The sequence below is a fragment of the Podarcis erhardii genome (genome assembly GCF_964252035.2).
Source record: "Podarcis erhardii genome assembly, chromosome: 16".
Classification (NCBI taxonomy): Eukaryota; Metazoa; Chordata; class Lepidosauria; order Squamata; family Lacertidae; genus Podarcis; species Podarcis erhardii.
Window position 1 is genome coordinate 34887335 of NC_138514.1, and position 27640 is coordinate 34914974.

Here is a 27640-nt window from a genome sequence, read left to right on the forward strand (position 1 = left end):
GTCAGAAATTCTACTTTCCCCACATAAATTCTGATGTGTTCCTTAAAGATAGCCCACTCCTTATTCACTTTTAGTACCAGATCTCCTCTTATCCTCCCTGTTAGTTCGGCAATATGGAAGCATTCCATCATTTTAGATAACCAGTCTGTTTTAGTTGGGACGCTGCTGCTTTTCCAATGTTGGGCAATCAATAACCTTGCCACCCTAGTTGCATACATAAATATTGGTCTGACCTTTTTTTTATTTCCTCTGACATGACACCTGGGAGAAAGGATTCTGATTTGGGGAGGGGAACCTTAACGCAGACAGAGTATTTTAAACCCCCTTGTGATGACCACAACAGCAGAGGCGGCCTCTTCCACACCCTTCAAAAAGGTCCGTCCTCCCTAAACCCTGACAATTCCCCCAACCCTTTTAAAAACTCCCAAGTTTGGATGCCACACGGCAACTCTCCCTCTTCCCCCAAGCTCTTTCCTCCAGTCAAAATCAGCTGAAAAATACCCCCCCCACACACACACAAATATAGCTGTGATTCCTGCATCACAAGGGGGTTGGACTAGATGACCCTTTTGTCCCCTTCCAAATCTCCTGTTCTGTGATTGCCTAGCCAGTGCCTTGCATATGTGTCTGCCAATGACAAGAAGGCTTCTTCATTGAAACAGGTGGCAGGGGCAGCAGGGCTAATACCCAGTCAGCTTGGGATGAAATGGGGGAGGAAATGTTGTTTTCCTAAAAAAAAATAATTAAAAAAATACAACGCTCTGGTTATGCAAATGATTTCCTGCACCATTTGTACTACACCAGAGAGATCTCCCTTTCTCCCCATCTCACTGCTGGGAAGATGACAGCTTGGGAGTTTTATTCAGGCGAGAGAGAGAGAAGCGGCGGCGAAAGACACTGAAATTCTTCCCCGGCTCAGATTTCTCCATCAGTGGACTAGCTGGTCTAGCACGCCTTGCATAGAAGGACCCCACTCTACGCCCCTTTACCCTTGCTCTCAAACCAGCTCAAACCTGCCGAGGACCCGAGTCGTGCCCCCCTCCCTTCCCAACACGGCCACACCACAGAATGCGATGCAACTGGTGTCTTTGAAACATCCTAGCGCTCAAATAAGAGGAGGGGGTGCGCGCAGCGAGAGGAGGGGGCTCCCCTCGCTTGTTTATATTTTGTCGAGCAAGGAGGAGCGAGGCGAACAAGCTCTTTGGCTGCATAGCGGAGGATTGCGGCGGTAGCAACGCTGGACCCCACCGAGGGTGGGCTGTCGGGGTGACATTGGCGAGGTGGGGAGGGGGCTGAAGTCGGCAGCTTGAGGGCGGGGGTGGAGGAGGAGGGGTGGAGGGATGGAATTTCGACACTGGGAAGAGGGGGATTAAGAAACCAGAGGAGGAAGAGTGGGGGGAGGCTGCAGGAATGGAGAGAGAGGGGGGGGGTAGGTTTGGGTTGCAGAGGAAAAAGAGACCTTTTCCCTCCCAAAAAATAAGGGAATTGTGCGTGCCTCGTTATGAGAGAGAGAGAAAGCGCCAAAGGGAGTGGGTGAAAGGAGTCATGGTGTTGTTTTAAAACGGAAGGAGGGAAGATGGATAATGGAAATGTGCAAAAGGGAAAACGGATGGCATCGCCGGTGTGCCAGGCTCCGCGTAGTGCAATGTTTGTTCTGCCAAACTGGAAGAGTTTGACGAAAGCTCACGCGCCCTTGCAACAAGGGGTTGTTTTCTCTCTTCTGGATTCGGTGGGTGGCGGGGGGGGGGGGAACGACGAGGACAAAGCGATCCCTGTGATTGCCATCTCCACCGCTGTCCGTGCCAAACAGCAACTGGTGGGTGCAAGCCACCAGAGGGGGGGGTGTCTCTTTCACAGCTCCCCTCTTGGTTTCTTCCGTGGGGCTGGCACAGGTGCGCAAGTGTGCGGGTGTGATGCTCCTCTGCGCAACCGGCATTTGTTTCAAGCAAGCTGGAGCAAGGGGGGGGGGGAGGGAGGGAGGGAGGCCACCCAACGGATTGTCCCTGTCACAGGTGACAGGCCGGCTGAGCTTTCAAGGTTTCCACTAACCTCCCAAGGCCAGCTTGCAGGAAACTCGGTCAAATCTAGATTTAGAACTGGGGGTGGGGGGTGGGGAGCGTATTAGAAAGAAAACTCACCGTCAGGGATGGGGCAGAAATCTGACCCGGTGTGCATGTCAAGTTGAATCCCACTTTCTGAAATTTGCACTGATCTGAAATTTGCAATGCAGTTCCCCAGCCATACAATGTTTACCATAGAAATAAAAATAAAAATGCCTTCTTTTAACAAAAAGCAGGCATAAAGAGGAAGATCTCAGTGGAAAGAACAAGGAATTTTATATCTGGAGGGTGCGGGGTGGGGGAGATCGCTTGCAAAAAAATGAGTTTATTTGCACCAAACGCTGGTGAGGATTTAAAAAAAAACAACAAGCACATTTTGCAGAACTCTGGATATTGGGGAGGGGAATAGAAAAACCGAAACTGACTGAGAGCTCTCGAGGCAAAACACTACCACCCCCCAAACCCCAGAACGAGGCTCTTGCGCACCCCGAGCCCGACTCAAGAGGGAGACCTGCGGAACTCACTGCAGTCGTCCGACTCGTAGCCCTCGGGGTCCACCGCCTCCGCCGCCTCCTCCTCCGGCTCAGCTCGCCGCTTGGCCGGCTGCTCGGTCGGCGCCTCGGTCCCGTAGGCGCCGAAGAGCTGGTCCACATCTTCGTCGTCCTCCCGGGGCGCCGTGGTCTCCGAGGGGCTGACCGCCTGCTGCCCGGCCGCGGAGGGCGCCGTCGAGGAGCGCAGGCTGTTGCTGCGGCTGACGGTGGCCGGGAGCCCTCGGGGGAAGCGGGGGAAGTAATCCGAGATCTGCTTGATGGGTCGGATAGGTCCGGGGCAGACGTCAATGGCCATGTGTTCTTGGATGCTGATGGTGGTCCGCTCGCCTTTCCGGAGTGTCATGCATACGGCTCTCGGAGAATCGCCCGGAGTACGTCGAGGGGGACCGAGGAGAAGGCAGCAAAGGGGGCTCGGGGATGGAGGTGCGCTTTCCCCGCCGCCGGAGCCTTACGGGGTCCGCTGTGCCCTCGGGATCCCCGGGGATCTGGTCATGCTGCTGGTTCCCTCGCGCTCGCTCTCTCGCTCTCTCGCTCTCCCCGTCTAGATTCACAGGCACCGTCAGTCGGAGCAGAGAAGGCGCGGTGGGAAACCTGAGACGGATCAGATCGGCGAGGAGGAGCGAGGCGGGGTGATGTCACCACCTCGCAGCAACAAAAGCCGAGCCGGGGGGAGGAATTCAGAGGCTGGGGGGGGCAGGTGGCCGGGCGAGGGGGCAGCGCCTCTCCCCTCTGGCCGCAGAGCCCTCTGGCTGCTGGGAAAGGGGTCTGGAGGGAGTCCTCTGCCTCGTCCGCCTCCTGCTCCTTTCCAATCGCTAACAGGAGGGGGAGGAGCCCAGGCAGGGAAGGGTTCGTGAGTTTTTGCTTTTTTATTATTATTAAAAGAAACCCAACAATTTTGCCACTTGCCTGGTTTTTAAAAACACGCGCAAGGCAGCAGCAGCGCCCAGCCTGACTTTCTGCCTCTTGCGCCTATGGCTCGCGGTCTGCAGGGTTCCATCCTGAGCCGCAAAGCGGGGAAACTCGGGTGGGTTTGGTTGTCTGGACTCAGCCGCGTCCAGACAACCAAACCCAGACAACCAAGGAAGCGGCGAGCAGGGAAAGGGGTCTGTGCACACACACACCAGCATCTGGGACTCCAGAGAGGTAGCCTGCGCTGAGACTGGAGGTTCTGTTTTCCCTGCGGCAGCTAAACGCAGCTGGCCTTTGGGAATGCGCTCACCACCCAGAATTTATTAATCGAAAGCAATTTCGAAAAGCTGCTGTGCTTCAAGCCGAGAGATGGGCGGGGGGGGGGGTTGGGGGTAGAGCAGCTTGCGGGTCAAAGAGAAGCCTCAAGATAGTCTCTGCCCTCAGGTTTGTAATCTAAAGGACACAGCAGAAAAGGAAAAGCGAGTGGAAAGGGAGGAGGAGAGAAACAGTCTGAGGCACCTGTTTCCTGGACCAGCTGGGGCAGAAAGAGTTCAGGGAGGGGGGACAAAAAAACGGAATCTCAGGAGAGCCCTGCTTCACTTTCGCCTCTCCAGGCTGCAGTTGCATATAGGCAATCCTTCTCAGAGCTTGTGTCGATGAGTTCCACAGGATCGTCACACATTGCGTGGGAGGGGAGGATTTCCACGTGCACACCCTGAACTTACTTCCAATTCTCAAATCCCTCAACAGTTTTCCTTTCCAGGTAGATGATTTCACCACCTAGATCATCTTCCACATCCTTTTCCCTAAACCCAGCAACCGGAATATAGACGTGACTCAGAAACATGACTTTCTGACACAGGGCTGAGTCAACGGGCCATTTAAAAAGTATTTGAGCATGATTAAAACGAGTGTACTTTTGAGAGGCAAAATCTGCCTTCCCTGGGGGGCTCCAATTAACCACATTGTGGCCCAGCCGCTTAGCACACAGTCCTTTTGCAGAGTGATGGCTGCACTGCGCATGGTCAAGAATCAGGTTGACACAAGGCTTCCCTGGACCTCATCGCTCTTTTGCCGTAAGAATAAATCCTTTCACCGGTGTCATGCTTAAGTCCTGGGGAGGTTGCTAAGAGCTGGACAGAGCGCTCAGAGAGCTCACAGAGGATTCCCAGTTTATATTGGATGAGAAAAAATAATCTCACCCTATACATGCCAGGGACGCGGGTGGCACTGTGGGTTAAACCACAGAGCCTAGGACTTGCCGATCAGAAGGTCGGCGGTTCGAATGTGAGCTCCCATTGCTCGGTCAACCTAGCAGTTCAAAAGCACATCACAGTGCAAGCAGATAAAAAGGTATCGCTCCGGTGGGAAGGTAAACGGCATTTCCATGCGCTGCTCCGGTTTGCCAGAAGCGGCTTAGTCATGCTGGCCACATGACCCGGAAGCTGTTCGCCGGTTCCCTTGGCCAATAAAGCGAGATAAGCATCGCAACCCCAGAGTCGGCCACAACTGGACCTAATGGTCAGGGGTCCCTTTACCTTTACCTTTATACATGCCCAACCCATAAGAACAGATGCAGCGGCCTATTTAGGTTTTTCTGCATTTCTCATTGTTATGTTTACACCTCCATATTTCCACAGCACTTTGTGATCTGTTTATTTTAAAGTTCTTACGAGAAGCCATCATCCTTTTAGTGCAAATTTCTCCCAAAATGCACAGGTTTGTAGACAACACTACCTAACACACACGCAACTTTGCAGAGCAGCTTTCCGCTAACATAACTAATTTGGGTGTGCAGTTTTGGCTAATATGCAGACGCTTCATCATGTTCCTTTTTCTGCGTATGTTACTTGGCTGCAGAACCAACTGGCAAAATTCAGAGAAGGGCCAAATTTCAAAGGTTGGCTGCATTCCAGTTCGTGCATCGTTTAGAAAGTGTGGCTCAGGTAGGCTGTCCTTTAAATGCAAGTTGGGTTGGTTTTCTTTAGCTGTGATTCCTCTCTTTGCAGGGGTTGGACTAGGTGATTTTTGGTATCCCTTCCAACTCAACAATTCTGCCCCAGCCCAACCAAATAACCACCGACACTCTGCAGGAGAAGGCCTCCTGCAGATACCATTTTGTCTGGAGGTCTGCTCCATACAATCTAGGAAAAGGGCCTTTCAAACTCCTCCTGTTTCATCTCAAAACAGGCCCCACCTCTCTTGTCTTTTCAGTGCCAACAAACCTGTCAAATGGAGAATTTCCTTATTCCAGTCTGCATCCCCCTTGAATTGTTTCATACATGAAATTCTGTGGTTTTGGCAGAAATGACATAAAGGATTAAGTAAAAATGAATTGGTGAAAGAGAGAACGTAAAATTATAGTATATTAAGACAAATTATTAAGATAAAAACAAGGTTGGAAGGATTTGCTGAAATAATAATTTGAATTAGAATACAAAAATGGGAGGTGTGAGGAGGTCAAGGAAATAAGTAAAGGAAAGAAAGCTATGTAAAGGTTTGATTTGTTCTTTTTTTAATTGATTGTATTTTTTCTGTCTTTTTTATTTTTATTTTTCCTTTTTGTAACCTTTAAAATTTGAATAAATATTATTTTTTAAAAAAAGAAATTCTAAAACTGTTTTTGTAGAAGCGATGGTTTTATACGCTTCTTTTGCTGACGTCACTGTCATCTTCATCTTTTTGAGATGTTTTACAGGAACCAGTTCGTAAACAGAATCAAACTCCTTTAGCATCTTTCCCCTGGCTGGAACTGTGTCCTTGAACTCTGACAACGCTTCTTGCTTCCCTAAATGCAGGACAGAAAGTTTGCATGTAGAAGCTAGCCTAGGGAACAAAGTCCTCTTGGGTCAGACCAGTGACCCACCCAGTTCAGCCTCCTGCTCTCACAGTGGCCAAACAGTGGGAAATCCTCAAAGCAGGATCCGAGCACAAGAGCAACTCCTGTGGTGTCCAGCAACTGGTATTCAGAATCATTGTGGGAATGTCCAGGGATGCAGGAGAGGATATATTGTTTAATTATAGCCTTTCCAACTTATGTAAACAAGTTCACAATTTAGCAGAGTAACATTCCCCCTTTTAAACTCACAGCGGATGCATTTGCTCAGGCTTGCAAAAGGCCTCTATAATAACTGTTCTGGTATTTCCCCCCTTATTCCCTCATAAAAGTTAAGACACGGCACAGTCTTCTATAAAAGTATAAAAGGAGTTTACTCACTTTCTGTTCACAATCGGATCCCAGAAGACAGACTTAGCTTAGAAAAGTAACATACACCTGGAAACTATCCCATAAGGAGACAGTCCCTTTGTCCTCTCTTGGCTGAACACCAAGGGAGCATCTTTGGCTAAGCAGGTGTTGCTTCTTCGACAAAAGTAGTCACACAGAGAGAGAGATGGCTGCCCTGCCCTGTGCTTTTGTCATTACCTGCACAGGTGAGGCCACGCCCACCTCTAGTCACATGCAGAGGAAGTCCGTCCCAGCCCAGAAGGAAACAGGAAGTTTACCTGCTGGCTGCACAAACATTCCTCCCCGTGTGTAAACATGTTCACTCTAGGAATGTTGTACTTGACTGGTCTTGTGTTGCACGACCCACAGTCATTGCTACCTCCAACTGTGGAAGCAGAATACTGTGGCAGTGAGTTCCATAGTTTAGCTCCACCTGCTTTAGAATGTTGCCCCACCCACCATTGGCATGCGGCCCTCAGAAGGTGCCCAAGGAGAGAAGGCGGCCCTCAACCCCACCCCTGAAGGAGCCAGAGCTACCAGAGACAAATCACGTTCTGGGTCGAGGCAACAGGACTGAATCTGATGCCTGCTGAGGCTGAGAGGGAGGTGGTAGCATTGTCTGTCTGCCTCCAGCCTAGTCTAACAAAGAATGGTCTTGAAGCAGGAATGAGCGATAAAGAAAGATGGGGCGAGCTGGCAAGCAGCCTCCTGGGTCTTGCTATCACCTCCCAATGCACCTGAACATCAGAGTCTCCTGATAAGGAGGCGACGAACATGTCCTGGTGAACATTTGCATAGGGAAGGAGACTCGGTTAAGTCCACTGAGGAGTCGGAAGGAAGTCATTAGTGGGGACTGGTGTGGGCCTAATTAAGACAACTCATAGGCTTCTGTTGTCTTTGTCCATGGGGTTTTCTTGGCAGGGATACTGGAGTGGCTTGCCGGTTCCTGCTCCAGGTGGATCACGTTTGGTCAAAACTCTCCACTATGACCTGTCCATCTTGGGTGGCCCTGCATGGCATAGCTCATAGCTTCTCTGAGGTATTCAAACCCCTTCGCCACAGCAAGGCAGTGATGGTGCTGGAGGAGACTCTTGAGAAGATCAAACCTCTCCATTCTGGAGGAAATCAGCCCTGAGTGCTCACTGGAAGGACAGATCCTGAAGCTGAGGCTCCAAGACTTTGGCCACCTCATGAGAAGAGAAGACTCCCTGGAAAAGACCCTGATGTTGGGAAAGATGGAGGGCACAAGGAGAAGGGGACGGCAGAGGACGAGATGGTTGGACAGGGTTCTCGAAGCTACAAACATGAGTTTGACTAAACTGCGGGAGGCAGTGGAAGACAGGAGTGCCTGGCATGCTCTGGTCCATGGGGTCACAAAGAGTTGGACACAACTAAACGACTAAAGAACAACCACGACATAGGCTTCTTGTAGCCAGGAGGAGGCACAGGCAATCTTCATCTTTGCTGTTTGACTTTTAACACGGACGGCGTTGTTCTGGCAAAGGCAGGCAAGGAATAGCATCTCCTGGAGAGCACAGGGGCTTCTGGAGGGACGCTTGTGCCCAGTTAGCCAGAATTTAATTTGAAGAAACCATCCCTCCTTCCACCCCTAGATTGGCTTCCTCTTCCCTTTGTACAGCTGGTGAAATCGTGCCGTTGCTGCTGCTATCTTCACCTCTGCCACCCGCCTACACCTCTGCTGCCGAAATTCGGAGGGTAAGCTTTAAAAACCTTTAAGGACTCCAGAAGAGAGTGCTGGATCAGGCCGGTGGCCCCTCTAGCCCAGCATCCATCTTGCTCTCACAGTGGCCAACCAGCTGCCTTTATGGGAAACCCACAAACAGGATCAAAGCAGAAGAGCAACTCTCCCTTCCTGTGGTTTCTAGCAACTGATATTCAGAAGCATCACTGGATCCGGCCGTGGGGGCAGAGCAGAGCCATCCTGGCTCATAGCCATCGGCAGCCCCACTGGCGCCAACTCCAGGGGACCCCGAGGGCCTGGGCACTCACTCAAAAAATTGTGGGTGCTCAAAAAGGCGGGGCCTTGATGCAACTTCTGGGTGAAAGCGGAAGGCATGTTTGAGGCCTCGGACATGACCTCGGAAGTTGCATCACTGCAGCATGTGTGATGTAACATGACGTCATGATGTCATGTTACATCGCGGGGGCCACTGGGCACCCATAATCTGGAGCCTAAGTCAGTGCCCCTGGGGAGCTTTCTTTTTCTTTTTTTAATTATATTTTAATTATTTTTTTAACATAACATTTTCAATAATTATTAAACATCCTTTTGTATCTTATACACTTTTTTTTTACTTTCATCAATCACATCTGAAAATTTTCCAGTCTTATCGCTTAATTTACATCTCTTACTTTCATTATTACATTTAAATATTATTACTAATGTCTCTCTTCTTTCTCTTCTTTGCAGTATTTCATATATTTCTCCTTACAAAACTTCTTGTAGTCCTACTAGCATAATTTGTTGATTACAGTTGCTCTTCAAATAGTTCATATATTTCTTCCAATCTCTGGTCCCGCAGGTTTAGAATCCTTCTTGTCATTTTATCCAATTCTCTGTATTCCATCTGCTGGGGAGCTTTCTACTCCAGGCTTGTGATATCAGGGCTGTGGCCGCAGAGAGATTCTGAATGCAGGAAATAAACAAAGGGTGTATCACAGGGCTTTAAATGTGTGGTGCAAATGGGGCCTTAGGGGCCGCCACCGAGAAGGCCATGTCCTGGCCCTCAGCTTCTGAGGGAAGTGGAGCTGTCAAGAAGGACTCCTTTGTTGACCTTAACAGCTGGGAAGGTCTGTAGGGAAGGAGGGGGCCATTTTCACATTCTCCCCACATTCTCTTTAGCCCCCTTCCCAAAATATTTCTACTCAGAGCTCATAAGCCCAGCCCACAACTGCAAGATTCAAGGTCCAGCATGGTTTCTTCATGTCACTTTGACCCCAGGCCTTTCTTACGAGAAGTGATGAGATTTCTCCCTCCTTCCAGAGCTGCATGGAACAGGATAACATGCAGGAGAAAACAAACACTCGTTTGTGGGAATTTTGCTACATGGGAGGGGGAGGGGTTTGCTTAGTTGTGGGTCCTGCTCACCTGTCATTTCAGAGCAACTCTTTAGCTGGGCTTTGAAACAGAGGCTGGGAACCCCGGGCTTGGCAAGGTAAAAAGGTAAAGGGACCCCTGACCATTAGGTCCAGTCGTGACCGACTCTGGGGTTGTGGCGCTCATCTCGCTTTATTGGCCGAGGGAGCCAGCGGACAGCTTCCAGGTCATGTGGCCAGCATGACTAAGCCGCTTCTGGTGAAACCAGAGCAGTGCATGGAAACGCCGTTTACCTTCCCGCCAGAGTGGTACCTATTTATCTACTTGCATTTTGATGTGCTTTCAAAGTGCTAGGTTGGCAGGAGCTGGGACTGAGCAACAGGAGCTCACCCCGTCACGGGGATTCGAACTGCCAACCTTCTGATCAGCAAGCCCTAGGCTCTGTGGCAGGCTTGGCAAAGGGAGCAACAAATGCAGAAGGGATTTGTAGTTTGATTTTATAGCTTTCTGTGATATTTGTTTATATTGCCTCTTTGTAAACCTCTTAGAGGTTGTAGTTAAGTAGAATGTAAATTGTTTAGACAGACAGACAGACAGACGGACGGATAGATTTGTAAAAAATGATCTGTTGAGCAGCAGGACCTGAATTTTTAAGTCCTAGTGAGGGAGCTGTTGCACCAGGAACCATAGCCGTCAACATTTCCCCTTTTTTAAGGGAAATTCCCTTATTCCGAATAGGATTCCTCGCAAGAAAAGGGAAAAGTTGACAGATATGCCAGGAACTGAAAGCTAGGAGATGGAGGACATTATATAGTGGGTTTAGCCCTGGTTCCTCTTCTTCTTGGGCTGCCCATGCCCCATTACAATCTAGCGCTCACCCCCTCTTTCCAAGGAAAATTGAAGGGTGATGGTTGAATCTCCACTGCTGGGCTTTAGAGACTTAGCAACGGCGAGTCAAATCTCCTCTGCACATGTTTGGAGTTGCTGTTGCTTATTTCTTCTTTCCCGGTTCCCCCCAACTCAAGATTAATCCCCGGAAGCAACTGGCAAGGCCTGTTCTCAAATCCCTGAAATAGGAAGGTTCCCCTCTCCCCACCAAAAAAAGGAAGAGCGTGATAGTCGGATCCTGCAATTCCTTTGCAAAGCCAGGCCAAGAGTGGGCGGGGCCTGGAGAGGCTCTCTGGTTCATCAGCTCTTATTAGGTTAATTCCGCCTAATTGTAATGCATCACTCAGTGGCAAAGCTGCCGGTCGGGGAGATTACCCAGCATACAGCCTTGCGACAAAACCTAATGCCTCCTTCCCTTTCCTTACGCAGAAAACCAGCTTTGTTTCCTTAAAAAATATATTTCGGTCCCAATGCTTGGGAGCAGCTTCGGAAAATTAAAAACCAGCGCAAAAGACCGTTGTTTGAAACGGAAATTGCTACTGCCAAGCCCCCCAAGGTAGGGGGCATAAATTTGGTTAGGAATTCTCAATATATAATTAATATATAATTAATCATGTTTCCCCAAACTAGTACGCAACTCGAAACCCGGTTGTCCTCCACAAACTGCAATGCTCCGGATTTCTGACAGTCGACTTTTCCAGTCAAAAAGAGGTGCGCGGAAATGTACCTCTTAAGGAAAAGTGTGCCTTAAAAAGTGAGAGAGAGAGTTGTTATCTAAGGAAGGGCATTTGGGAGGAACTGATTCAGAGGCTGGAGGCCAGATGGAGTTCCAGTAGATGCTGGATGCGGTGTGTTGCTGCCCCGCGTGGCGAACAGATGAATTGCAGGAAGTAGCTTCTTAGGAAAGAAATTTCAGGACCTGGACAGATCCTGACCCACCCAGGTTGGGCATTAGAGTCTAATAGAAAGGAGGAGTGTCTATGGTTGGTCAGCAACCTTTTTCAGCTGTAGGCCGGTCCACCGTCCCTCAGACCATGTGGTGGGCTGGAATATATTCTGAAAAAAAATATGAACGTATTCCTATGCCCCACAAACAACCCAGAGATGCATTTTAAATAAAAGAACACATTCTACTAATGTAAAAACACGCTGATTCCCGGACCATCCGCGGGCCAGATTGAGAAGGTGATTGGGCCACATCTGGCCCAGGGGCCTTAGGTTTCCTTCCCCTGGTCTATGGGCCACCTGGGTACCCAATGGGCTCAGAGGCAGAGCATCGGAAAAGTATCTGAATGGACTACTGCCTTGTGCTCTACGTGGGGCTACTTTTGAAGGTGACCCAGAAACTACAACTAACCCAGAATGCGGCAGCTAGACTGGTGACTGGGAGCGTCCGCCAGGACCATATGACACCAGTCTTGAAAGATCTACATTGGCTCCCAGTACGTTTCCGAGCACAATTCAAAGTGCTGGTGCTGTCCTTTAAAGCCCTAAATGGCCCCAGTCCTGAAGGAGCATCTCCACCTCCATTGTCCAGCTCAGACACTGAGGTCCACCTCCAAGGGCCTTCTGGTGGTTCCTGTACTACAAGAAGTGGCTGGAAGATACTGTCGTTCTCGTTGGCATCCGTCTGTCTCGGGAGACAATGTAGGAGGGCAACTTTGGGGGTAAAGTCAAGCTGTTGGAAGGTTGCAGTGGTTGTAGAGACTGATGTGGGAGAGACATGTTTTGTTTCAGTTGGGGCAGATGAAGACGTCTGGTTGTCCTGCTGCAGATGTGCCATGGCGTTTCTTCTCTCTGCGCTCCTCTTTGTTTGAGACCTGCCCTGTGATGCCCCAAATCTTCCAGATGCAGCTCACGTGGAAGGTGTTAGCAGCGGTTCTCAACCTGTGGGTCCCCCCAGATGTTGTTGGACTACAACTCCCATCATCCCTGAGCTCTGGCCTTGCTTTTTTTTTTTCGAAATACTTTTTATTGATCATTTCCGTATATATATACAAAAAAGATTAGATTGACAGACACATATAAAAAGAAAATACACAATAAAGAAATAAATAAATACACTTCAACAGAAAAGAAAGAAAAAAGAATACACTGAATTTTTTGCTTTCTCCTCAGTCATTTCACCTAGCTATCCCTATCAAGACTCTGGCCTTGCTAGCTAAGGGTGATGGGAGTTGTAGTCCAACAACATCTGGGGACCCACAGCTTGAGAAAGGCTGGGTTAAGGTGTCACTCTTGGTGGTTGTAAGTTGCCCATAAAGCAGCATGCTCAAAACACAAGCCAGGTAGATCTTCATCTTGGTAGCAGCATCACATTTCGTGATACCTTTTTGGCTAGAAGATAGAAAGCTGCCTTATGCAGAACCACACCACTGGTCCATGTAGCTCAGTATTGTCTACACTGGCAGGCAGCAGCTCTCCTGGGGGCATTCCCAGCCCGACCCGGGGGTGCTGGGGATTAAACCTAGAACCTTCTGCATGCAAGGCAGGTCCTCTACCAACTGAGCTCCATAATTTGGAGCTGAGATTCTAATGGCTGTCTGACCCAAATGCCTGCGGACTGTCTTGCCAGAGTGGTGCATGCTCAAGGTATCTCCCGCTTGAACTACTGCAATGTGCTCCATGTGGGGCTACCTTTGAAGGTGACTTGGAAGCTGCAATTAATCCAGAATGTGGCAGCCAGACTGGTGACTGGGAGCAGCAGCCGAGACAATATAACACCGGTCCTGAGAGATCTTCATTGGCTCCCAGTACATTTTTGAGCACAATTCAAAGTGTTGGTGCTGACCTTTAAAGCCCTAAATGGCCTCGGTCCTGTATACCTGAAGGAGCGTCTCCACCCCCATCGTTCAGCCCGGACACTGAGGTCCAGCGCCGAGGGCCTTCTGGCAGTTCCCTCACTGCGAGAAGTGAGGTTACAGGGAACCAGGCAGAGGGCCTTCTTGGTGGTGGCGCCCGCCCTGTGGATGTGAAGGAAATAAGCAGCTATCTTATCTTTAAAAGACATCTGAAGGCAGCCCTGTTTAGGGAACTTTTTAATATTTAATGCTGTACTGTTTTTAACACTTGATTGGGAGCTGCCCAGAGTGGCTGGGGAAACTCAGCCAGATGGGCGGGGTATAAATAAATAATTATTATTATTATTATTATTATTTGGGTCATCAAAGCTGAAGGCTCAGCCCCTCAAATCCCAACAGAAAACACCTTCCTACCCCCCAAGCACACCTTCCTTCCATTTGCACTCGGCTCATGCGCTGGAGCCCCTCTGGCCTTTTTCACAGGCACTTGCGAATAACAAGTTGGTCGCAGATTTCGGTGCCTTGTTTTACATATACGAACAAGGGTAATTAAAAGTGTCAGCGGCTGCCTGCCTGTGAGGCTGAGAAGCAAGACGTGGCGCCACCCGCCAGATTTGACAAGGCTCCTTGACAAAGCAATTAACCCTGTGCCCGTCTCCACTCAGCCGGTTCCCTCATCCCACCCGCACGCCGGCAACTGCAGGCGGCGAGTCCAAAAGCGAAGCAGCGCCCATGAACGGAGCATTATTCCTCCGTGTGGAAATTCTTTGGCTCAACCAGTTAAGAGTCAGGGTGGAGAGTGCAGTACCTGGCATCTGAGTACCTGAGCCCTGATGCACAGTTGGCAAGGCTGGCACCGAAGTTGGCATCACTGGGCATGCACCAAGGGCCAAGCACAAGAAGGGTGCCTGATGCCAATCCCAGAAGTGCTACTTGCTGTTCCTGCCACTTGGAGCAGGGATGGGAGACCTGCGGCTTGCCAAACATTACTAGACTACAACTCCCATCATCTCTGACCGTGCTGGCGAGGACAGATGGGAGCTGGAGGACCACAGGTTTCTCCCCATCCCCTGCTCTGTGCAGACTCTGTTAGAATTCCTGCTCCATGGTTGCAGTCATGGGATTATCTATCACATGACAGCATAGGTTTTGACTCCACAGAGTGGGAAGTGACGGAGACAGGATATTTGTGTTACTGTGTTCCATGAAGTGGGACTATTGTCCTTTGTTTTCTGTTTCTTTGCTGTCTGATGCTAGAGAGAGGGGGAGCCATGTCGCAGTGCTCCGTGTGTGTTTATATGTAAATAAAGTAGATTAGCCAAAATGCTGAGTTGCTGAGGTCTGTTACGTAAGCTGCAAAGACTCTGCGGATCCCTAAGTGTGCCGATGTCTGTTGGCATCGGTCGCTGTGATGTTCGGGCTGAAGAAAGCTTTTGAAGCTCCCAAACAATCGACCAGGAGGGAGAGAACATGCCAGTCGGGCATGTGTCTCTGCCAGGGTCCTACTCGAGTGTAGGACGAGCTCATGACAGACTCCTCTGTCTGCTTCTTTCTAAAGAGGAGCCATGGGGACACCATGGAACGGCACTAAAACCGGAGTCTTGCAGGCTCAATGTTGCTGTGGTTAGTATCCTGCCACCATACGCACGAGGCGATTGGGCAGATCCACTCCTGCTGATCTCTCGCCATCTGACACGGTGTAACAAGGATGACAGAGTGTTTTGTGGGGATTAAAATAACACACTGTTTCTAACAGTCCTGACGGCGCCACTTTGTTGCTCCACTTACCGAAGCACAAAACGATGAGCCTGGGAGATTCTACTCCTCTCCTAAGAATGGCCTGCTGGATTCGGCCATTGGGCCACCCAGTCCAGCACCCTGTTCTCACAGTGGTCAGCCACATGCCTGTGTGGGAAACCAGAAAGCTGGATTCAAGCACAAGAGCAATTCTCCCCTCCTGTGGTCTCCGGAAACTTGTATTCAGAATCATTGTTGTGGAGGCAGAGTATAGTCGTCGTGTCTTCTCCTCCACAAATTTGTCCAGTCCTCTTTTAACGCTGTCCAAGTTGATGGCCACCACTACCTCCTGCAGGAATGAGTTCCATAGTTTAACTCTGTGTGAAGAAGTCTTCTCTTGTATCATGGATAGCTCAGTTGGTTAGAGCATGGTGACGATAACGCCAAGGTTGCAGGTTCGATCCCCACATGGGACAGCTGCATCAAAGGGGGTTGGACTAGATGATCCTCAGGTTCCCTTCCAACTCTACAATTCTATGCTCTGTTCTGAATCTTCCAACATTCAGCTTCATTGGATGGTCCACAAGTTCTAGAGAAGGAGATTTTTTTTTTTAATCTGTCCTCTTTCTCCATGCCGTGCCTAATTTTATTTGCACAGGCGTTTTAAGTGTGGGGAGTGTACACTCTTCCTCTTGTTAAGAGGACCTGGTGCCTCCAGATGTTGTTGGTCTCTTCCTTTTTGGGAAGCCCACAAACAGGACCTGAGCTCAACAGCCACTCTCTCCTGCGCATGGGTGTTTGGGCTGCTCCCTCCAGATGTGGTCAGGGCAAAAGAACTGCTTTGTCCTGTCCTCAGCAAAGAGACAGCACAAGGCAGAAGGAATCAGGTCCTTGGTTTCAGCACCACGGAGAGCTCTGAGAAAGTGTGTGGCTCCCAGAGAGACGGGAACGCCTCTAGAAAATATATTTGCTCCTGAGAGAGAGAGGTGCCTCTTGAAGAAGGGATGTGGAGGATCTCTAACTCCCATCAGCCCCAGCCAAGATGGTCATTAGCTCTGGGGATGATGGGAGTCACAGTCCCACAGCGCCTGCTTCCAAATTTTAAACACAACCACCTGAGGATTGAATCAGCCCTTAGATACATATAATTCAGAGCTGAATTCAAATGATTCAGAGGTGTGAAGTGTGCAAAAAGATGTGGTTGCAGGGGAAAGAGGAGCATCAGATCAAGACAGGTTTTCGTGATAGAAAGGAACATTTCCTATCAACACAACAGCTCTCGATTGCTGTGGTTTAAAAAAAAAAATTCCAAAAACACCCCATAGCAATTTGCATAGAGTTTGGAGAAGGGGGGATGGGGAAACAACCACCATGCAAATTGCAAAAAAAAAGTATGTCAGGTATTAAAAAGCCTTGAGATTGAATGGAGAGCAAAAGGTGGAGATCTAGAGAGAAAAAGCTATATGATTTTTTTATGAACAATAGCATGATTTTTCTTAGCTGGCGAGGTTTGAATGGCCCCGCTCATTGTCAGGCAAAATGAATGACAAGCCGAAGGCCAAGAAGAACGGCTTCAGAGCCGCTATTAAAGGGCTCCATTATCCTGGATGGTTTTCAACAGAAGGTGGAAATAATCATAATCACAGGAGGAGCGTCGACGGGGGGAAAGTACGGGGCTATGAAAGATGTATTGTTAATGGCGTTAGGGTTGAGAAGATGGATGGAAGGAGGGAGAGGAATGCAGAAACATGGAAGACCTTCAACCCCCTCAAAGTCATTTACGTTTCCTGCAGCACACAAGGTCTGTTCTTGGCGTCCCGGTCACAGGCCAATTGGGAGATGCTGCAATGTGCAAAGAAATGATCTCAAGTTTGGGGTCTGTTTCTGACAGCGGCTGGCGAGAGCCTAGACATGTTTCTGCAGGGAGCTGAAGTCACAGTGGACGGATGGAGCATCTCTGAGTTCAGAAGCCGGATGCCATTGAAGGTCTGTTCCTGGAGGGGGGGGGTCATGGGCTGGAGAAGGCTGAAGCCTTCAAGCCCAGCTGGAGGGCAGAAGGGGAGTGGCAAACTCAGATGTGCAGTATCCTTTTGGTCTGAGAGGGCGACTTGCAGGGGGTGGGGAACCTCAGGTCCTGGCACCAAATGTATCCCCCACCCCACAGGCCTCTCTACCTGGCCCTTGAACAAGCCCAGTAAGAGATGTGTCCTGGGAAGGTTTGCATGGCCTGGGGAGAGTCCCAGGGGCCATATAGAGAGGGTTTGGGGGCTCACTTGGCCCTGGAGCACCAGATTCCCCACCTCCTCAGAACTAAAGTCCCAAACGTTGCATCTTTTCCTCATAGGGGGGGTATCTCCCTCCCCTTTATCATTTCCCTTGCACTTTTCTTAACATTTTCCAAATCTACAGCATTCTTTCTGAGGTGACGCCACAGCGGCCCACCTGCTGCAGAAGCTCCACCTCAGCGGGCAAGCCACTTCTGCTCAGAAACCGAGAACACACACAGCAAACAGCACGTTTGGAATTTTATTTTATTTTATTTAAAAAAACAGCCTCCCACATGAGCGGAACACATTGTGTGCAACATACAGGCCAAACAAGGAATTTTTCAAAGAGAGAGGGGATCCAAGAGGGACACTTTTCGTCAGGAACCGATTCTCCCAACCCCAAACGAGCTGTAATGATTGTGACGGAATTCCTTAAGGGGCTGGATTCGGCCTTAGAGCTTCCAGTGGCAGATCCCAATTGCAAAACACTCAATTGGGAAGGCATTCCCCATGGGGAGCAGCGGGCAAGTGAGACACAAGGGAACCCCCACTTCACTTGCAGCCAATCCTCTTTCTCCTTTCCAAACTGCTGTCCTAAACGCCTCCCAGTGATTGGGTGGAAGGCGGGATGAATCAGCTCAGAATGAGGCAACTCAGTTTGCCACATGGCATTGCTTCTCCCCCTCAACCCATGGCTGCAGTGGCATTTAATTTAAAAAGGGTCTACCAGCCACTAACCTGGCTTCCATCCATCCATCCTAAACCCTCTGCCTCTCGAGAGAAGGGAGACCCAGTGCGATGCCCATTCTCCGCCCAGGACTGATACTCACTGCCTTTCCCAGGATGCAAGATATTTTTAGGCCTGTGCAAAGAGCTAAGCATTGCAGCCACACCACACAGCTCCTCTTTCTCCCTAACCACTCAACAGCAGGACCCTCTTTCTGAGAGAAAGCTGTTCTAGTCAGCATCTCAGCGCATGCAGACAAAATTGCAGGGAACCCCAATTCCGAAAGGGCCAAAGGAGAGAGTTGGTCAGAGGAGTTCTCTTGGTTTCTTTGCAGGGGTCTCCCGCAGAAAAGGTTGTTCCTCGACTGCGCCAGTTCTTCATCTATCAGCAAGAGGAGCAAGACAAAACAGGAGGACAAAAGCCACAGTCACATCACCTTCTGCACAGTGGCAAGCTCAGGTCTGTAAGGCTGGCGTGTGTCTTTGGTTCCCCACCCGCCCCAAAAGTCCCGGGTCACACAGTCCAGCCCGGCTTCTGCACAGCGGATCAGTGTAGAGGAAACCTCTCAGGAAGGAGCTGGGCCCCCATCAACGCCGCGGGCTTGACAGAAGGCGTCTTTTCCCTTGGAAAGAAAGGAAACAAAACATGATTTCAACACAGCCCCATAAACGGGAAACCTTGACAACAAATCCTCCAGTTTGGGGGTTTTCCTCTCTCTGGGTTCCTCATGAAAAAAGTCAGCATTTTCATGCAAATCTCTCCCAACACACACAAACAGAGAGAGAGAGAGAGAGAGAGAGAGAGAGAGAGAGAGAGAGTGTGTTTTGCAAACTATTTTCCCAAACGTAATGCTTTATCTTTGCTAATATACACCAGGGTTATCTTTGCTAATATACACCAGGGTGGCCATGCCTCCTTTTACGAAGATGGAAAAGGCATATTTGAAGTGGTGAACTATCCCCAAATGCAGAAAGGCTTTCCTCTTTGGGGAAGGTTTAATGTTCTCCCTTCCAATTTATCAGAAGGCAGATACAACAAGAGCCCAAGGAACAATAAATGCTGCCCTTGTAGCAACGCTGAGGCAGAGTTCACCTTGCATGTCATTTCTTTAAACTGTAGTTTCTATCAAGGGGCTAGGAAAGTCCTAATATTCAGTCCCATTATTCAGTCCCTCCCTGGCTGCTCTTCTGAGTCTCTTGCGATCCTTTTGCTCCAGGGCTGCATTAGGTCAGTCGCATCTGTGTAAGACCACTTATGACTGCCTTATATATATATATGTATTTATTTTATTTATGCATAAATGACTGTAAAAAAGCTGCTGGCCATTCATAGCTGGGGGTGCTCTTGTGATGAACTCCTGTTTGTGACTTTCCCACAGGACATCTGGTCAGCCACTGTGAGAACAGGAGGGTGGATTACATGGGCTGCTGGCCTCATCCAGCAAGCTAGTCTTATGTTTGTTTTTTAAAACCCTCATCTCAATTTAAGCAGCAGACAATCAAAGGGGATTTTATGCCCACTCTTAAGAGGGTCACAATCCTAATAACAGATTTGTTTCCCCCATTGTCTTATGTCTCCGAGAACGTTCTGTGGGGAGAGAGTGCCCCACAGAAGATTTCTCAACACCTACATTCCCAGGAGGGGGGTTCCTCCTCTCCTCGCCCCACAACAAACCCCTCTGCAGAAATCATTAAAAGCTCACTAAGAGCCATAATGAAGCGAAGAAGTTATGGATTGTTAGCCAGGCTCGTGGTTAGAAAACAAGGTCCATTAACGCTTTATAGAAGTAAGTCGTTGTGGGAGATGAGAGGAAAGGAAGAAGGACTGGGGGGGCAGAGGGGGGAGTTGGGGAAGGACAAAAGACTGGGGGGGGAAAGAGTCATACTAGTTTCTGGGAATGTTTTTTTTAATGCAGACTAGGAGCGACAGCTGTGTGGGCAACACAGCAGTTTGTACCACTGTGACCAAAATGATTGAGGGGATGGAGCAAATTCACTACGAGGAGGAAAGGTTTGGGGACATTTTAGTTTAGAGAAAAAGCAAGTATATGCAAGCAAGCGCCATGATAAAGGGTTTTGTGAAACCAGGCGTGGCATGGAGAGAGTGGATAGAGGAAAGCTCTTCTCCCTCTCTCATTGCACCAGAACCCAACAAAGCTGAAGGTTGGAAGATTCAGGACTGATGAAATAAAGTCCTTCTGCACACAGTACAGGGTTAACCTATGGAACTCCCTCCCACAGGAGGCAGCGATGGCCACCTACTCAGATGGCTTTAAAAGAGGATTAATAATATTAATAATAAATTTTATTTATACCCCACCCTCCCCAGCCAAGACCGGGCTCAGGGCGGCTAACACCAGGTATAAAAACAATTGATTAAAATACAACTTAAAAACAAGCTGAAAATACAACATTAAAATGCAGCCTGATTTCAGTAGAAACTCAAATCAAAAACTTTTTTGAGGATGAAAACATCAAAGGCCAACTATCCAGACTTGTCCTACGTGGGCCAGAAAAAAAAGCCAGGGAAGTCCCCAAATAGGAGTTCCATCACAGAAGGAGAAAGGAAAAAGGAAAGGGGGGGAGGAAATCAAATTGATTCCAAGCCAAAGGCCAGGCAGAACAACTCTGTCTTACAGGCCCTGCGGAAAGAAATCAGATCCCGCAGGGCCCTGGTCTCATGAGGCAGAGCGTTCCACCAGGAAAAGGCCCTGGCTCTGGTTGAGGCTAATCTAACTTCCTTAGGGCCCGGGACCACTAGGGTGTTGCTATTTGTGGACCTTGAGGTCCTCCGTGGGTCATACCGGGAGAGGCGGTCCCGTAGGTACGAGGGTCCTAGGCCGCGAAGGGCTTTGAAGGTCAAAACCAGCACCTTAAATCTGACCCTGTACTCCACCGGGAGCCAGTGCAGCTGGAAAAGCACTGGGTGAATATGCTCCCAAATTCATGGAGGAGAAGGCAACTAGTCATGATGGTTATGTTCTGCTGTCCCCTGTTGGAAGCAGTATACCGCTGAACATCAGCTGCTGAGAATCGCAGGTGGGGAAGAGTTGCTCTTTTGCTCAGTTCCTACTTGCTGTTTTCCCACAGGGGCATCTGGTTGGCCGATGAGAGAACAGGATGCTGCACTAGATAGGCCACTGGCCTGATCCAGCAAGGCTCTATTTAGGCTCCTGCCTTTGACCCTAGCTGCAGAATCCTGCTCTTGGAGCTCGTTTTTGTTTTTAGGAGGCAAGAAGATATATTTGAGAGAGAGAGAGAGAGAGAGAGAGAGAGAGAGATGGGGCAAAATTTGGTGACATCTAAGCAACTTGAGTTGGGACGTGGATGGCGCTGTGGGTTAAACCACTGAGCCTAGGACTTGCGGATCAGAAGGTCGGCGGTTCGAATCCCCGTTGCGGCGTGAGCTCCTGTTGCTCGGTCCCTGCTCCTGCCAACCTAGCAGTTCGAAAGCATGTCAAAGTGCAAGTAGATAAATAGGTACCACTCCAGTGGGAAGGTATATGCCGTTTCCGTGCGCTGCTCTGGTTCGCCAGAAGCGGCTTCGTCATGCTGGCCACATGACCCGGAAGCTGTACGCTGGCTTCCTCAGCCAATAAAGCGAGATGAGCGCCACAACCCCAGAGTCGGCCACAACTGGACCCAATGGTCAGGGGTCCCTTTACCCTTTACCTTTAAGCATCTTGAGTTAGTGAATAAGATTCTTTGTGGCAAGAGAGCAAAAGCCCCCTTTGCCTTGATTAAAAAACAGGAGCAGAATGAATTAGGTAAACAAATAAAGCAGGTTAAGGGACCTGAAATGGAAGCAGGCCACAGAATTCTCAGTTGCTTTGTTGCAAATGGTTGATTTTGTACCAGCAAAACAGCATCCATCTAGCCCCGTCTGTGGCTCAGGGAGAGTGCACTGAATTTCCCAGGTTCAATCCAAAATCAATGTCCCACAGGCACACAGAAAAGTTTCCGGCAAGTTGCAAAGCAAGCTGATTTGGGGTGGGGAAGTGAGAGAGGAGGACTGTCAAGGTGCGAAACAGAGTGTGTGCATATTAATGCCTTAGATTTAGAGCTGGCCCAGAAAAATATATATAAATATACATTGCAAACACTAAAATTTTCACCCTGGATAACAAAGTCACACTTCAGGGTGCTTTTTTCCCCCTTTTTTTAATTCCCAGTTCTTGCAGACTTCATTTGCACCCAAGTTCCCTCGGTAAGCTAAAAGCAGCAAAGTTGATGGAAGAGTTCAAAACTCTCAGGTGAAGATCTAAGGAGGATGCAGGAGTGAAAAAACAGTCCTCACTTCCTGTTCTGATGTGAAAGGGAGCCAGTTGGGTGGCAGGACCACGGCACAGACAGGCCAAAATGCATGATTTGCTGCCTGTGGCCCACCCCCTAGCATCTTTTTACAGAGTAGAAGGAAAGCACCTTTAAGAAAATAAGCTGAGCCTGCTGGATCAGGCCAAGGGCCCACCCAGCCCAACACCCTGCTCTCGCATAATCACATGGACTAGAAACTTGTATCTTTAAAAACGAAAGCAAGCACAGATTGTAATGTTTGGGTCTTTTTTAATCTGGAAAAAAACAGTGAGTAATGGGACGGGACACAGCAGAGAAGTGTGTAATATGAGACTACGCAGAGATAGATAAACTGACAGGGAAGATTAGATACTTAAGAGACCAAAAGTTCATCAAGGACTGGGGAAAATTTGTGGAATATCTGGAACATATAAGTGAGGGACAGATGACGCTAAAGGGATTTAAAGAAGCACTGTGAAAAAGTAAGAAGTATTGTCTAAAGGGAATAGGAAAAAAGAGATAAATAATGTCAATATAAATTTGAGGAATGCGTAATTAAAATTATAACTATGGATGATTTACGGAACAGCTGAGGGAAGTCCTAAAAAAGAAATAAGTTGTGAAAAACGATGTGAAATTAATATGTTTTGTTTTGTTTTGTTTTGTCTTTTGATGTTAATTAATAAAAAATATATATACAGAAAAAAAAAAAAAGAGAGAGAGAGAAGTGTGTAATATTGGGCATGATGTGTAGAGAAAGTGGTCAGGGATTTCCCCCCCCCCTTTCCTGTCTTATAATATGTGAGGCTCAAACCCACAACCCTGAGATTCAGAGTCTCGTGCTCTGTTGACTGAGCTATTGACAGCGCTGGGCTAGAGGGGCTGATGATCTGCTCCTTATAAGGCAACATTCTATGTTCCTGCTATAACCACCTCTCAACTGAGAACCATGAGGTCTGGACAGTTAGGATTAGATCAGCAGGAGAGCATCTGTCCAGCTTGCAAAAAGTCCCGGGTGCAATCCTTGGCCTAGGGACGTCCCGCTGCCTGGAACCCTGGAGCGCTGCTGCCAGTCAGGGCAGGCACTGCTGGGCTAGATGGACCCCATGTCTGTCTCAGTACAAGGCAGCTTCCTTGATGGTCCAGGACAGTTTGGCCGGCCTCCTGTGCCCCTCTTCCCCTCCTCCCCACTCACCAGAGACGCCGCGGCCGGCATCGCTGTCTTCGTCTTCAGCTGGGAGGTCGCTGTGGCAGCTCTCCGTAGCGCTCAAGGCTCCTCCCCTCTCGCTGCAGAGGCTGCTCTGGCTCTCCGACAAGATGCTCCCCAAGGCGCGGCTGGGGGTCCTGGTGGGGGTCCGGGCCACTTCGCTGCTGGACACTGCAGGGAGGAAGAAGAGGCTCTGATCTCTTGGCCAGTACATGCAAATTCCTGCTTACAGCTCCATTCCCCGTGACGGCTGGTGGAGCGGGAGGCAGAGAGCCCAACCGCAGCTGTGAGATCACGATGCAGGAGAATATATATATATATATATATATATATATATATATATATATATATAAAATTATTTATACCCCGCCTATCTGGCTGAGTTTCCCCAGCCACTCGGGGCAGCTCCCAATCGAGTGTTAAAAACAATACAGCATTAAATATTAAAAACTTCCCTAAACAGGGCTGCCTTCAGATGTCTTTTAAAAATTAGATAGTTGCTTATTTCCTTGACATCTGATAGGAGGGCGTTCCACAGGATGGGCACCACTACCGAGAAGACCCTCAGCAAGGACTGAAACACTGTTTTTCTATGGAGTCTTGCACTGTCACTACTAGAATCATTCTGCCTTCATGCTAATTGTTTGTTCTCATGCTGACAATTGTTGGAGGATGTTTTTACTTTTGGGTTATCTGTCCTGGTTTGTGAAACCTCATTCAAAACTGTACCTTAATATCCAGCAGCCAGGCCCTTCTGGTGGTCTTACACACAACAATCGGGGTGGGGGGTTGATGGTTAGTGACATGGACTGGTTGGATGTAGAGGAATGGTGGGAGGCACCAACTGGGGACCCCCCCCAGGAGAAGAAGACCCACGATGAGTGGTCAGAGGGAGAAGACTGGGAAGAGGAGGGGCTGGAAGCTGAAGGGGAACAGGGCTCAGTGAGCTGCGAGAGTCTGTGGCAGAGAAAAGTCTAGAAGCTGAAGCAGGAGAGGCCAAGAGGCAGAGATGAGTCAGGTTGGTGAAGAGTCACAGGGTCTCCCCCTCCTGCTGTGACAAGCTCACCTCCCCGCTGTTCTCCCAGAACCAGGAGAGGCATGAAAAGGGTGGAGGATAAGTTAGCATTATGCAGGCACAGTCTCTGATTGCTTGGGGGGGTAACCTTGGGGAGGAGGGGACTCAGGCAGCTTTGTGGGGTGGGACTTTCAGTCTCAGCAACTGATCCATGGGGCCAGACCTACTAGGGATGAGCTGCTGTGCTCATTAAGGCCGGACATTCAGCCAAGTCTGTGAAGGTTGTGTTTTTGCTAATAAAGGGTTAACTCCAACTTTGATCAGTGTGATTTACTGCCAACTCACTCTTTGACAGTTAAGTCCCACATGACACTAGGTAAAGGTAAAGGGACCCCTGACTATTAGGTCCAGTCGGGACGACTCTGGAGTTGCGATGCTCATCTCGCCTTATTGGCCGAGGGAGCCAGCGTACAGCTTCTGGGTCATGTGGCCAGCATGACTAAGCCGCTTCTGGCGAACCAGAGCAGCGCACGGAAACGCCGTTTACCTTCCCACCGGAGCGTTACCTATTTATCTACTTGCACTTTGACGTGCTTTCGAACTGCAAGGTAGGCAGGAGCAGGGACCGAGCAACGGGAGCTCACCCCGTCGCGGGGATTCGAACCGCCAACCTTCTGATCGGCAAGTCCTAGGCTCTGTGGTTTAACCCACAGCGCCACCCGCGTCCCCCCACATGACAGTACTTTACCCCATTCAACTGCAAGTCCATCAAGTTCAGGATGGACGGTCAGTTTCAGCTCTACCTGGGGATGCTGAGGATTGAACCCTGGGACCTTGTGCATGCCAAGCAGAGCTGCAGCCCTATCCTGTAAATTTAAAGCAAGGTTCCAGTCCTCATGGTTCTCAACAAAGGGCTGGTTGAAATTGGAAGCTGCCTTATCCGGAGCCAGACCACTAGCACAGTATTGTCAACCGTGATGGGCGACGACTCTCCAGGGTTTATGGTTCCACACAGCAGAGACATTCCAGAGCATAGCTGTCAACTTACAGATTTGAAAATAAGGGACCAGCAGCCAAAATAAGGGGTTTTCCAGGCACAGGTATGTTCAACTTCTGAGCCCCTCTGAGCCAAAGACAGAAAGCCCAGCCAGCAGCCAAACGAAGCCTCATCAATAAGGGACAGCAGCAGGACATGGCACTGGGATAAGGGACTGTCCCACCAAATAAGGGACGCTTGACAACTATGTTCCAGAGCTGCCTGGAGATGTCATGGAGGAGAAAACCTGAGATCTTCAGCATGCCAAGCAGGTGATCTGTTACAGAGCTGTGTTTCTCCCAGCACACACACACACACACACACACACACACACACACATTATCCCCCCCCCCCTTAGAAAACCACCCTCGTGCAGTTAGAGCAACAGGAGCTCTTCATCAAGGTAAGGAAAACAAAAGCTAATCGAAAGAGGGGGGGGGGAATGTTTTTGCAGAAACAGTTGCTACGGGTGCTTATTCCCAAAGGCATCCATTTTAAGAAAATGTACGCAAGGACGCTATCTGTCAATAGCAAGCCAGCCCCTTTCCCTATAAAATGATTTGAAACGATCTATCATGCAGAGGCAGCCGCTCAAGAAACCTTGGAACAATAATCAGTCAATGCCAAAGTATGTCACAGATTAAAATCTGCCGCTGCGCAAAATAATATTACGGCCTTAAAAAAACCAGCGTGACTTTATTAAGAGGAGTCTTGCAAAGATCAATTTCTCTACGGCGCAGTGGAGTCAAATAAACACGTTCCTGAAAAGAGGCTTTTATGTATTAACAGGGAGCAGGGTGTGACCTCTACCATTTTAAACTTTTTTTTTTTTCAAATGGAAGGCCCTCCCCGCAAAACCACGCTGCGTTTTTATTTCTTTTATATTTATTTATTGCATTTATATCCTGCCTTTTTCTCCAAGGAGCTCAAGACGGTGCACATGTGGTTCTCCCCTTCCTCATTTAATCCCCACAGCAACCCTGGGGGGTAGGTTAGGCTGAGAGAGGCTGAGAGAGGCAGTGAGCTTCATGGCTGAGTATGGATTTGAACCCTGGGTCAGAGCTCTAACCAAGACACCAATAGTGCCCTTTTTGAACACTGGGTTTTGAACCTGAGCCAAATTGCAGCGTTTCAAAGATTGCTGCCATTTCTCCTGGCCTTCCAGCCCCCTAAGATGGTCTGTGCTGACCTGAGGGCCAAATGTAGCGCTCTAGGTCTCTCTCTGCCTGGCCCTCAAAGGTCTCCCCCAAGCCACGCCTTCTCTTCAGCCACACCCCTTTCTCTCCCCAGGCCACACCCCTCACCAACCCGACTTCACCCCTTCCTTGAGTGGCAGGAAATGTGTCCTTGAACTCTGATCGTTCCTCTTTGCTTGCCTGGGTGGAAGGATGGGGGGGTGGGTGAGAGTGTGCAGAAACTTGCCTGCACACAGGTAAAAATTTGCATCAGTTGCCCCTCCCGCTTTTGCCTCGGGCCCCGCCCACCACTGGCAAGTGGCCCCCCAGAAGGTTCTGTGGCCCTCTGGGTGAAAAAGGCTCTGCCCCTGTGCCTCAGAAACTTGTACAAAGTGTTCCTTCAAATGTATACACAGTGGTACCTGGGTTCTCAAACGCCAAAAATCCAAAAGTAAGTGTTCCGGTTTTCGAACGTTTTTCGGAAGCCGAGCGTCCGATGCAGCTGTAGGCTATTGTTTCTGGGGCACCTGCACCAATCAGAAGCTGTGCCTTGGTTTTCGAACGTTTTGGAAGTCAAGCGGACTTCCGGAACGGATTAAGTCTGGCGCTTTTGTGTTTGCTATTTATTTTGCGTTTTTGTTTTTGCGGCTTTTTCAGTTAATTTGTTTTTGTGACTGTGTGGAACCCAGTT

The 27640-nt window shown here is 49.2% G+C and overlaps 2 protein-coding genes and 1 long non-coding RNA gene across 3 annotated transcripts in view; 1 reads left to right on the top strand and 2 right to left on the bottom strand.

The window, feature by feature from the left end:
* Window positions 1–3341, bottom strand: part of DOC2B (double C2 domain beta) — a 139774-nt gene extending 136433 nt beyond the window's left edge. The window contains exon 1 of the mRNA XM_081844236.1: window positions 2585–3341. Coding sequence (XP_081700362.1) covers window positions 2585–2954 — 370 coding nt within the window. The 5' untranslated portion in view covers window positions 2955–3341. The remainder of the gene's footprint in view (window positions 1–2584) is intronic.
* The window catches only part of LOC309331814, a 138035-nt gene that overhangs the window by 40004 nt on the left and 70391 nt on the right, over window positions 1–27640 (top strand). The gene's annotated exons all lie outside the window — the stretch shown is intronic.
* RPH3AL (rabphilin 3A like (without C2 domains)) overlaps window positions 17748–27640 on the bottom strand; it is a 49706-nt gene continuing 39813 nt past the window's right edge. The window contains exons 8-9 of the mRNA XM_081844270.1: window positions 23712–23894; window positions 17748–18846 (exon numbers count right to left, since the gene is read on the bottom strand). Coding sequence (XP_081700396.1) covers window positions 18812–18846; window positions 23712–23894 — 218 coding nt within the window. The 3' untranslated portion in view covers window positions 17748–18811. The remainder of the gene's footprint in view (window positions 18847–23711; window positions 23895–27640) is intronic.